The sequence below is a fragment of the Argopecten irradians genome, chromosome 10, assembly GCF_041381155.1.
Source record: "Argopecten irradians isolate NY chromosome 10, Ai_NY, whole genome shotgun sequence".
NCBI lineage: Eukaryota > Metazoa > Mollusca > Bivalvia > Pectinida > Pectinidae > Argopecten > Argopecten irradians.
The window spans coordinates 8,565,577-8,578,788 of record NC_091143.1 but is presented as its reverse complement, the minus strand read 5'-3'; the positions used below and the strand labels follow the sequence as shown (position 1 = coordinate 8,578,788).

The 13,212-nt window shown below is 39.5% G+C and overlaps 1 protein-coding gene across 1 annotated transcript in view; it reads left to right on the top strand.

The window, feature by feature from the left end:
- Positions 1-13,212, top strand: part of LOC138333043 (small conductance calcium-activated potassium channel protein 1-like) — a 78,486-nt gene that overhangs the window by 42,760 nt on the left and 22,514 nt on the right. Inside the window, exon 4 of the mRNA XM_069281148.1 lies at positions 10,727-10,822. Within this exon, the coding sequence (XP_069137249.1) occupies positions 10,727-10,822 (96 nt within the window). The remainder of the gene's footprint in view (positions 1-10,726; positions 10,823-13,212) is intronic.

Sequence of the window (13,212 nt, the reverse complement as noted above, 5' to 3'; positions counted from 1 at the left end):
AGGGACAAATATACTGATACAGGGGATAAAGAGACAGACAACAGGGACAAACAAATAGGTAGTGGGGGATAGAACGGCAGACAGGGGGAAAACAGGGACAAATATACTGATAAAGGGGATAAAGAGACAGAAAACAGGGACAAACAAATAGGTAGTGGGGATAGAACGGCAGACAGGGGGAAAACAGGGACAAATATATACATACAGGGGATAAAGAGACAGACAAACAGGGAGAAACAAATAGGTAGTGGGGGATAGAACGGCAGACAGGGGGAAAACAGGGACAAATATACTGATAAAGGGGATAAAGAGACAGACAACAGGGACAAACAAATAGGTAGTGGGGGATAGAACGGCAGACAGGGGGAAAACAGGGACAAATATACTGATAAAGGGGATAAAGAGACAGACAACAGGGACAAACAAATAGGTAGTGGGGGATAGAACGGCAGACAGGGGGAAAACAGGGACAAATATACTGATAAAGGGGATAAAGAGACAGACAACAGGGAGAAACAAATAGGTAGTGGGGGATAGAACGGCAGACAGGGGGAAAACAGGGACAAATATACTGATACAGGGGATAAAGAGACAGACAACAGGGAGAAACAAATAGGTAGTGGGGGATAGAACGGCAGACAGGGGGAAAACAGGGACAAATATACTGATAAAGGGGATAAAGAGACAGAAAACAGGGACAAACAAATAGGTAGTGGGGGATAGAACGGCAGACAGGGGGAAAACAGGGACAAATATACTGAATACAGGGGATAAAGAGACAGACAACAGGGAGAAACAAATAGGTAGTGGGGATAGAACGGCAGACAGGGGGAAAACAGGGACAAATATACTGATAAGGGGATAAAGAGACAGACAAACAGGGACAAACAAATAGGTAGTGGGGGATAGAACGGCAGACAGGGGGAAAACAGGGACAAATATACTGATAAAGGGGATAAAGAGACAGACAACAGGGACAAACAAATAGGTAGTGGGGGATAGAACGGCAGACAGGGGGAAAACAGGGACAAATATACTGATAAAGGGGATAAAGAGACAGACAACAGGGAAAACAAATAGGTAGTGGGGGATAGAACGGCAGACAGGGGGAAAACAGGGACAAATATACTGATAAAGGGATAAAGAGACAGACAACAGGGACAAACAAATAGGTAGTGGGGGATAGAACGGCAGACAGGGGGAAAACAGGGACAAATATACTGATACAGGGGATAAAGAGACAGACAACAGGGACAAACAAATAGGTAGTGGGGGATAGAACGGCAGACAGGGGGAAAACAGGGACAAATATACTGATACAGGGGATAAAGAGACAGAAAACAGGGACAAACAAATAGGTAGTGGGGGATAGAACGGCAGACAGGGGGAAAACAGGGACAAATATACTGATACAGGGGATAAAGAGACAGACAACAGGGACAAACAAATAGGTAGTGGGGGATAGAACGGCAGACAGGGGGAAAACAGGGACAAATATACTGATAAAGGGGATAAAGAGACAGACAACAGGGACAAACAAATAGGTAGTGGGGGATAGAACGGCAGACAGGGGGAAAACAGGGACAAATATACTGATAAAGGGGATAAAGAGACAGACAACAGGGACAAACAAATAGGTAGTGGGGGATAGAACGGCAGACAGGGGGAAAACAGGGACAAATATACTGATAAAGGGGATAAAGAGACAGACAACAGGGACAAACAAATAGGTAGTGGGGGATAGAACGGCAGACAGGGGGAAAACAGGGACAAATATACTGATACAGGGGATAAAGAGACAGACAACAGGGACAAACAAATAGGTAGTGGGGGATAGAACGGCAGACAGGGGGAAAACAGGGACAAATATACTGATAAAGGGGATAAAGAGACAGACAACAGGGAGAGAAACAAATAGGTAGTGGGGGATAGAACGGCAGACAGGGGGAAAACAGGGACAAATATACTGATAAAGGGGATAAAGAGACAGACAACAGGGACAAACAAATAGGTAGTGGGGGATAGAACGGCAGACAGGGGGAAAACAGGGACAAATATACTGATAAAGGGGATAAAGAGACAGACAACAGGGACAAACAAATAGGTAGTGGGGGATAGAACGGCAGACAGGGGGAAAACAGGGACAAATATACTGATAAAGGGGATAAAGAGACAGACAACAGGGACAAACAAATAGGTAGTGGGGGATAGAACGGCAGACAGGGGGAAAACAGGGACAAATATACTGATAAAGGGGATAAAGAGACAGACAACAGGGACAAACAAATAGGTAGTGGGGGATAGAACGGCAGACAGGGGGAAAACAGGGACAAATATACTATAAGGGGATAAAGAGACAGACAACAGGGACAAACAAATAGGTAGTGGGGGATAGAACGGCAGACAGGGGAAAACAGGGACAAATATACTGATAAAGGGGATAAAGAGACAGACAACAGGGACAAACAAATAGGTAGTGGGGGATAGAACGGCAGACAGGGGAAAACAGGGACAAATATACTGATAAAGGGGATAAAGAGACAGACAACAGGGAGAAACAAATAGGTAGTGGGGGATAGAACGGCAGACAGGGGGAAAACAGGGACAAATATACTGATACAGGGGATAAAGAGACAGACAACAGGGACAAACAAATAGGTAGTGGGGATAGAACGGCAGACAGGGGAAAACAGGGACAAATATACTGATACAGGGGATAAAGAGACAGACAACAGGGAGAAACAAATAGGTAGTGGGGGATAGAACGGCAGACAGGGGGAAAACAGGGACAAATATACTGATAAAGGGGATAAAGAGACAGACAAACAGGGACAAACAAATAGGTAGTGGGGGATAGAACGGCAGACAGGGGGAAAACAGGGACAAATATACTGATAAAGGGACAAAGGGGATAAAGAGACAGACAACAGGGAGAAACAAATAGGTAGTGGGGGATAGAACGGCAGACAGGGGGAAAACAGGGACAAATATACTGATAAAGGGGATAAAGAGACAGACAACAGGGACAAACAAATAGGTAGTGGGAGATAGAACGGCAGACAGGGGGAAAACAGGGACAAATATACTGATAAAGGGGATAAAGAGACAGACAACAGGGAGAAACAAATAGGTAGTGGGGGATAGAACGGCAGACAGGGGGAAAACAGGGACAAATATACTGATAAAGGGGATAAAGAGACAGACAACAGGGACAAACAAATAGGTAGTGGGGGATAGAACGGCAGACAGGGGGAAAACAGGGACAAATATACTGATACAGGGGATAAAGAGACAGACAACAGGGACAAACAAATAGGTAGTGGGGGATAGAACGGCAGACAGGGGGAAAACAGGGACAAATATACTGATAAAGGGGATAAAGAGACAGACAACAGGGACAAACAAATAGGTAGTGGGGATAGAACGGCAGACAGGGGGAAAACAGGGACAAATATACTGATACAAGGGGATAAAGAGACAGACAACAGGGAGAAACAAATAGGTAGTGGGGGATAGAACGGCAGACAGGGGGAAAACAGGGACAAATATACTGATACAGGGGATAAAGAGACAGACAACAGGGAGAAACAAATAGGTAGTGGGGGATAGAACGGCAGACAGGGGGAAAACAGGGACAAATATACTGATACAGGGGATAAAGAGACAGACAACAGGGAGAAACAAATAGGTAGTGGGGGATAGAACGGCAGACAGGGGGAAAACAGGGACAAATATACTAATACAGGGGATAAAGAGACAGACAACAGGGAGAAACAAATAGGTAGTGGGGGATAGAACGGCAGACAGGGGAAAACAGGGACAAATATACTGATAAAGGGGATAAAGAGATAAAGAGACAACAGGGAGAAACAAATAGGTAGTGGGGGATAGAACGGCAGACAGGGGGAAAACAGGGACAAATATACTGATAAAGGGGATAAAGAGACAGACAACAGGGAGAAACAAATAGGTAGTGGGGGATAGAACGGCAGACAGGGGGAAAACAGGGACAAATATACTGATAAAGGGGATAAAGAGACAGACAACAGGGACAAACAAATAGGTAGTGGGGGATAGAACGGCAGACAGGGGGAAAACAGGGACAAATATACTAATACAGGGGATAAAGAGACAGACAACAGGGACAAACAAATAGGTAGTGGGGGATAGAACGGCAGACAGGGGGAAAACAGGGACAAATATACTGATAAAGGGGATAAAGAGACAGACAACAGGGACAAACAAATAGGTAGTGGGGGATAGAACGGCAGACAGGGGGAAAACAGGGACAAATATACTAATACAGGGGATAAAGAGACAGACAACAGGGACAAACAAATAGGTAGTGGGGGATAGAACGGCAGACAGGGGGAAAACAGGGACAAATATACTGATAAAGGGGATAAAGAGACAGACAACAGGGACAAACAAATAGGTAGTGGGGGATAGAACGGCAGACAGGGGGAAAAAAACAGGGACAAATATACTGATAAAGGGGATAAAGAGACAGACAAACAGGAGACAGACAACAGGGACAAACAAATAGGTAGTGGGGGATAGAACGGCAGACAGGGGGAAAACAGGGACAAATATACTAATACAGGGGATAAAGAGACAGACAACAGGGACAAACAAATAGGTAGTGGGGGATAGAACGGCAGACAGGGGGAAAACAGGGACAAATATACTGATACAGGGGATAAAGAGACAGACAACAGGGAGAAACAAATAGGTAGTGGGGGATAGAACGGCAGACAGGGGGAAAACAGGGACAAATATACTGATAAAGGGGATAAAGAGACAGACAACAGGGACAAACAAATAGGTAGTGGGGGATAAACGGGACAGGGGAAAACAGGGACAAATATACTAAACATAAAGAGACAAAACAGGGACAAACAAATAGGTAGTGGGGGATAGAACGGCAGACAGGGGGAAAACAGGGACAAATATACTGATAAAGGGGATAAAGAGACAGACAACAGGGACAAACAAATAGGTAGTGGGGGATAGAACGGCAGACAGGGGGAAAACAGGGACAAATATACTGATAAAGGGGATAAAGAGACAGACAACAGGGACAAACAAATAGGTAGTGGGGGATAGAACGGCAGACAGGGGGAAAACAGGGACAAATATACTGATAAAGGGGATAAAGAGACAGACAACAGACAAACAAATAGATGATGGTTTTTTGTTGGGGGATGAGAGGCAGACAGGGGAAAAAACAGGGACACATAAACTGATAAAGGGGATGGAGAGACAGACAACAGAGACAACAAATAGGTGATGGGGATGGAACAGCAGACAGGGGAAAACAGGGGCAAATAAACTGATAAAGGGGATTGAGAGACAGACAACAGGGATAAATAAATAGGTGATTTTGGATGAGAGACAGATAACATGGACAAATAAACTGATAAAGGGATGGAGAGACATAGAACAGAGACAAACAAATAGGTGATGGGGATGGAACGGCAGACAGAGGGAAAACAGGGAAAATAAACTGATAAAGGGGATTGAGAGACAGACAGGGGGAAAATGGAAAAATAAACTGATAAAGGGAATTGAGAGACAGACAAGGGGAAAACGGACAAATAAAGTGATAAAGGGGATAGAGAAACAGACAGAGGAAAATCAAACACACAGAAGGGGATGAAAAGACTGACAAAGGGAATAAACAAACAAATCGAGGGGATAGAGAGACAGACAGTGGAGGAGCAGAAACAAATGTATGGCCAATAGGAATGACAGAGTGAACTATACCCTTTATACTTATAGTACAGATGTGCCTGTATTGGAAATGTTAGTCAACTAATTTTATCTTTCTGATCAATTTCCATTAAAAAAATCTAAAAGAGGAAAATCAAATGCTTCAGTTCTTGATGGAGTGTGTGGATATTGATTATATGATTGACATATAGTAAGTTAAATCTCAGCTGATCCAATATTTGTTTAAGTGTTTTGTGGATATCAGTTACTTTGTTGAACTGTAAAGACCTTTCAACGCGATCCTAATTCTACTATCCACATTGTTATCAACTCTATTGGTATTTTGGCTCTTGATTTTGACAGATGATATTTGCCTATAGTAATTAATCTAGACATGGCAGAGATGTTTCTTCCATAATGGATATCATATTTAATGAAGAAAGCATTAAAAGATAGCTGGATTTCAGGATTTACCTGGGTATATCAATAATTTTTGTTTTAGTGGTTTCCGAAGCTAAATCCCGCAGCTGCCACATGTGGTTTTAATGATATTGACGTCATGGCATTACATTCTAAAGCAGAAATATACTGTTATGAAATTGATTGCTATTTCAAACAATAAATTATTGACAATTAGGGGCCATTTAAGGGGGAATTCCATAGCAGAAATGTTTAAGTAATTTATTTTTCACATAGAGTCATAGCATAGCATATATTTATGAGTAACGTTTTACTAAAATCATAACAACAATTTGAATAAAAGATATAAAAAAGAATGGACTGATATCCCAACTATAGTCTCTTTTCACTTTAATCTGGAATTACCCATAAATACCATGTCCTAGATGACTGCATGGCAAGATCATTGGTTTAAACCACATTTTATAAAATCAAACAAACAAATGATATGATTTCATACAAATAAAAGGATTCAGAAACCAATTTAATTGATAAAAATCTGTTTTCTTAGACTATTGACTACCAGTAAAGCAGCTTGAAAACCATTACGGTCATTATTCGAACACTACCACAAGGTGCTGTCTTCTTTGCATATTGCAGAGTTACTTCCCTTGCGGGTAGGTATCCATTATGATTTCATTATTTTGTAAGTGGATCTCATGTTGTTTTCTCTAAAAAGGATGATGTCATAATCAATGTACCTTCTTGTAAGGGCAGATAACTCTGTAATGTGCAAATACAGAATAGGTAAATACCAAAATAAAAGAACACCATGTTCTCCATACATTGTGATGATAGACTAGGAATACTCAGGAGCTTGCCAGCAAGTTGTCATTTTAAGCATTGAATCATATGTCTGCAACATACACAATCTGCATGGAGTCTCTATAATGAGAGAAGGATGTGCATGATGTGCGCATTAAAAGATCCATACACATTGGGCCATTAAAGCTGCTTATATATCTTCTTTTTTTCCTAAGTACTGAAGGAGAATCATTCACAGATTGCAATGTCACGAGTGCAGGACTCAGGAAAGCATCCATTGTAACAGACATTAGTATTGATTTTATATCGTGTACCATGTCAAAACTGACTTGTATTCTGGAACACAACAGTGGATATCACTGGTATTTGACTGCTAGCATCCCAGGTGGTAAATATTTCAAATTATCCAAATGGTGAAACTGACCCCGAGGGGCCCCAGGGGCGGGTCTAAAAGGTAGCAATTGATATAAATGACTTCTTTTCCTGAACTAAGCATTGGATAACACTCATATTCTGCTTGTAGCATTCCTTCATTGTACATATTGGGAATTAAAACTTGGCTCGGCTGTCCAACTTCTTTTACACAAGGAAGGTGCATGATAAAGGTAGCATACATCTAGCTTAAAACAAATGAAAAATTCTATAATCTGTAAATTGTATTCATGCATACAAGTACTGATAATTGCAAGAAGAAAATAGATTTGAAAATATTTAAGACTCTTTTAATTATAAATACCACATTAATTATACATAATAGTAAGGGTTTTAATTTTGGTTCTTGTAAAATATATCCATCTTTCCTGTTACAATCTTATTCTCATACTTAATTCCCCATACAAACATCTTATTTATACACTTAATACCTATATCCTCACATTCAAATGTATGCAGCCATATACTCAATCCCTCAAAGTCACATTATTTTTTCAACCTACTTATATTCATTTCATGTTCACATCCTTTTATTTAATCCGCATACACATACCCACTTCCTCATACATCCTCATACCCACATCCTCATACATCCTCAATACATCCTCCAATCCCACATCCTCATACTTCCTCATACATCCCTCATACCCACATCCTCATACATCCTCATACATCCTCATAACATCCACATACCCCACATCCACATACATCCTCATACCCAACATCCACATACATCCTCATACATCCTCATACCCACATCCTCATACCCGTCATCCTCATACATCCTCATAAACAACATCACACCCACAAGTCCTCATACATCCCATACCCACATCCTCATACATCCTCATACATCCTCATTTCCACATCCTCATACATCCTCATACCCAGACATCATCATACCTCCATACATCCTTCATACATCCTCATACAATCCACATACCCACATCCTCATACCCACATTCTCACATCCTCATACATCATCTTCATACCCACACCTCATCCATCCTCATACCCACATCCTCATACATCCTCATACCCTCATCCTATACATTCTCATTCCAACAATCTTATACACCCCCATACCTATATCCCATAATCCTCATAACTACATTGATCAATTTACCCACCTTTCCACATCACATACCAATATACCCACATCCTCATACATGCCTCATAACCTACATACTCATCCATCCTCATACATACCCACATCCTCATACATCCTCATACCCATCCTCATACATCCCGTCATACCACATCCTCATCGGCCCACATCCTCATACATCCTCATACCCACATCCTCATAACATCCTCATACCCACATTCTTATACACTCTTTCCATACCTATATCCGTCATAATCCTCATTACTACATTGATCAATTTACCCACACCTATCCACATACTTTACCAATATACCCACATCCTCATACCCACATTCTAGTTTGGTACAATTACACATCCTCATACACATGCACCCCACATCCTAATCACATCCTAATACCTACAATATGCACACTGACACACTTTGGAACACCTAGTATCCTAGCATCTGGTTGTGTATTATGTTTGTGTATTATGTTTTTACCACATGTATTGGCATAACAACCATGGATTTAGGGAGGCACATGATCTAAATTTTACCAGGATGCTGCTTACACACCATGTATTTGAGGAGGGACGGCAAATTTGCATGTCAGAACTACCCCGAAGGTACAGATGAATAGTCTAAATACGTATACCAGGATTATCCAGCTGAACTGTACCAGCAGGATAGCAAGAAATTGTACAAAGTAAATCCCAAATCAAAGTATTAATTAAACACATATAGGCATGAAATGTATCCGAAAACTTTCCCCGACAAAGTGGCAGGCCCATTTATATCTAGAAAACACATTTTGAGTTCGTATATAAACTTGGGATGGCTTTAATTAGTGCATTTCGCCATCTTGAAAACACAATTTGAACTTCATCATCAAGTTCATACATTGCAATATTAACAACTGGCCGCCACAGCCTGCCATCGTGAAAACACATTTTGACTTCTTCTCAAAGTACTACCGCGGTGCGATTTGACTGAAACTGCATTGATTCAGACAGGTCCCTACAAAAGTGTTGTTATTTTCTGGGTCGATCCGAAATCCAAGATGGCCGCCACCAAGTGATGACAAAGTGTTGTTATTTTTTTTTCGGGACGATCTGAATTCAACTGGTGCTATTTGGATTTGACAAAAGGTCCAGACAAAGTTGTTGTTATTTTTCGGGTCCGATATAAAACACATAGCTGAATGAAAATGATCCAGGCATGGGTCGCCGAGAACAAAGTGTTGTGTGTATTTTTTCGGGTCGATCCTGTGCTGCCAAAACTTTGCATGAAATGATCCTGACTATGGAGTCCCGCATAGCCGCCATCTGTAAACACATTTTGAACTTCTCCTCAAGTTACTAACCGGTAGCTGGTTTGAACTGAAACATCATGAAATGATACAAGACAAAGTTTTTATTATTTATTTAGGTTATACAAAACCCCCAGAATGGGCCGCGCCACAGCGCATACACACACTCATTCTCACGTTTCTGTGACACTTGCATGGTTTTGTGTTTTTATCTCTGGTTGAATAAATAGAAGATGGCTAGAATATATCTAATTAATTTCCTATATGTTAAGGCAATTTTGTTGAGGAAATGTAATTCCTGACAAAGTCCCATTATAAATTACTATTGCCAAGAAGTCAGATTGGCCCTTTGGTGCCTTTGTTAACAACTTTACCAAGTAGTTTTTAATATATAAAGAACCTTGTGCTTTTTAGTCCCTGGTTGTGTTTTTTTATGCTAAATCATTTAGGCAATATTCGTTTAAAAAACCTTAAGCATTTGGGTTATAGCATTTGGTGTAAGCAACAGAAAAAAACGGCGAGATTATGTCCATTGCTAGTCAATGTGGTGCCCCTCTACATTTCCTATACTGCTACATATGTCCATCTCCTGACTGTATTAATTGAATTTGAATAAAATTATGAAACATTGCGAAAACCTAAGTGATTGAGCTTTACATGCTACCATGGTATACAGAGCAGTATTGTCTATAGACTGAATAAATCAGAAATATGTTTAGACAGTATTGATTCAGAGATTGATGTTTCACGAACATGATTTAAACTCAAAAATTTCTTTAAAGCTTTTTTAAAATAAAATATGATATGAGATGAAAATTCAATTACTAGATATTACAGTACAGAATGCATCAGGTATTCAGTCAGATACTGCTATTTGTAGTGAAAATGAGAAAAGATTAAGAAACAATTTCATCCCCGATATGACATGGTGTGATAAACATGATTTTTTTTTCGCTACAGGATCATGTCTGCTCCTTCGTATTAAAGTCTCTCATCAGTCTTTCTACGCTGATTCTGGTCTGTCTCATCCTGGCTTACCACGCTCTGGAGATCCAGGTATGTACCTCGTTAATTGATTAATTAATTCTACCTTAATAAACAGTGTGTTGGTATCTTCTTGTCCTAATGGGGAAAGCAGTGTCTTATAAGATTGACATCTAATCTTATTCACCTTATTGTATTTACACAAGAGTTATTTGACATTTAAAGGAAGGATTGCCTTGCTGTACCTGGTAGTTGCCCTGGTTAACGAAATATAACAATTTATAAGACGACATTTGTTTTCAGGTTGTTCTGCAGACAAGGAATTAATTATGCCTTGGTTTTAATTCTTTAATATGCTTTTAACCTATTGTGTTAAAATACAGAATATCACCTCGGATATTAAAGAAGTAAGTTCCGCTCTCTCTGTTAAAACACATTTCACCTCTAAGTGTATTTCTTGAATGAGAAACTCAACACATGTTACAATTTGTATATCTAAAGTTCACGCTGTGCAATATACAACGGCTTGCACAACCTGTATAACCTTCACATGACAATGAACTTTTCTACAGTGTCATCATTCAAAATCACTTCTCATCTTCTCTATAAAACTTGTGTAATGCTTGTCCCCTAAGCTGCTTAACACTGATACTACAGAATACAGGTGCCACAACTATGGCGGGAGTCATTGATTACAGTCATCACTGTTGTACTGTACCACCCACAGAATTAATGAGTTTGATACGACTATTGACAAAACCGTGCCCTGTGTCAACATATTTGTATGGTTAGCAGATACTGTTATTGCCGGACCCATATATAGACGACGGACAGGCTCAAATCATCCAATATTTATAGATTTATTGTCAGACTTTCTAGGGGAAACAACTCTTAAGTGTAACAAAATAAATCATAACAATTTGATTTATATAGATGTTGTGCTTATCCAGGCGTTTAATACTTTATATCAAAGGTTTTTTCTTTCAGTTATAGAGGATTCTGTAACAATGCTTTTTCATGCCCGCACCATAAAATGGAGTGATATTTAGTATCCATGTCATTCCATCTGGTTCCATTGCGCTGCCTGCTGGCTCAATATGGAGGCTGGCTAGGCGGGAGTATTTACATCTTATTGCCATTTCAATATGTAATATGATGGACTCAGGCATAAACATATACCTCAATATCCCTATATCAAATTGAAATAAGAAAGTCCATTATCAAAATGAATATAAAAATTACTTAATTTTACATATTTAGAGGTTCAATTAATATCTGAATTGTTTACATGTTCAGTTTATTGTCTTAAAGATGTTTTGCAAGATTAAGTTAAAATATTTTTAGGTTAAAATAATTAAGAATTTTTCTAAAGTCTCCTCTTGTTAATCCCCATTGACATCATATTGTAAGGTTTCATAATCTGGTGTTTAGTACTTCATTTAAAAAGTCCTTTTAGTTATATGATACATTTTTATTCAGAAAACCCCTCAACAGATTTGAGATTTACAGAATATCTTCTGCCCTTCCATGATCAGCATGACCCTCAAGCTATACCACAACCACAGCTTACACAACCACATCTTTACTGTTCTCTGACGACTCTCACATTTACCTTACATCAACAAGAAGAATTGAATAGAAGCTATTGTACATGGTACTTTTACATAACTAGATGACTTCCTCCTGGCAGCTTATGGACTATAAACCACAGCGCTGGTGATTGAAGGAGTAGGCCATTGTACTTGTATCTCTTTTGGTAATCAGAACCCTGAGCCACTTTATCAAAATTGCTTGATTGAAGTTTGCAGCAGACTTTGGAAAAGTGACAGAACAAGATGAATTTACAAATTACAAAAAACACCTTGAAATTAATTAACCGCACCATCACTTCGTCTAGAAAGGAAAAGTGCTAGTTCGTACCAATTAATTGATTTTACTGTCAACATAATTCCAGGAACCTAAGAACAGCCAGATTGAGACAAACATGTTCTTTAGTTGTTGATATTTTCAGATTCTGTGGTTTTCACTGATTCATTGATGTTGATGTACAATTTAGTATTTGAACTTCGATGTTGATCATGTTGTATTGATAAAAATGAAAACCATACTTCAAAGGGAAACCAAGCCCGCCATGAGGGAAAATAAAATTGAGTTTTTATCATCAGGTTTTAATTTATAATTTCAAGGCCAAATTATTGTTATTGGAGTTCACTCTAAGTGAGCTTGCTACATTTAAAGCATTTGCAGGAACCACAATTTATTGTTCATTATACTAATTCTACAATTTCCGCATTAAATCCGGGTTAACAGGGAAGCAGACAGAGCAGTGGTGGGGCGAAAAACTGCATGGAAACTAAATCTCTGTATTTACTTGACTTTGTGTAATCACAATCAATAGGCAAGGTTTTTTGAGGTAAAACTCCTTTGAGGAATTGTTTTTACAGTAGAGGCCATTAAATGTT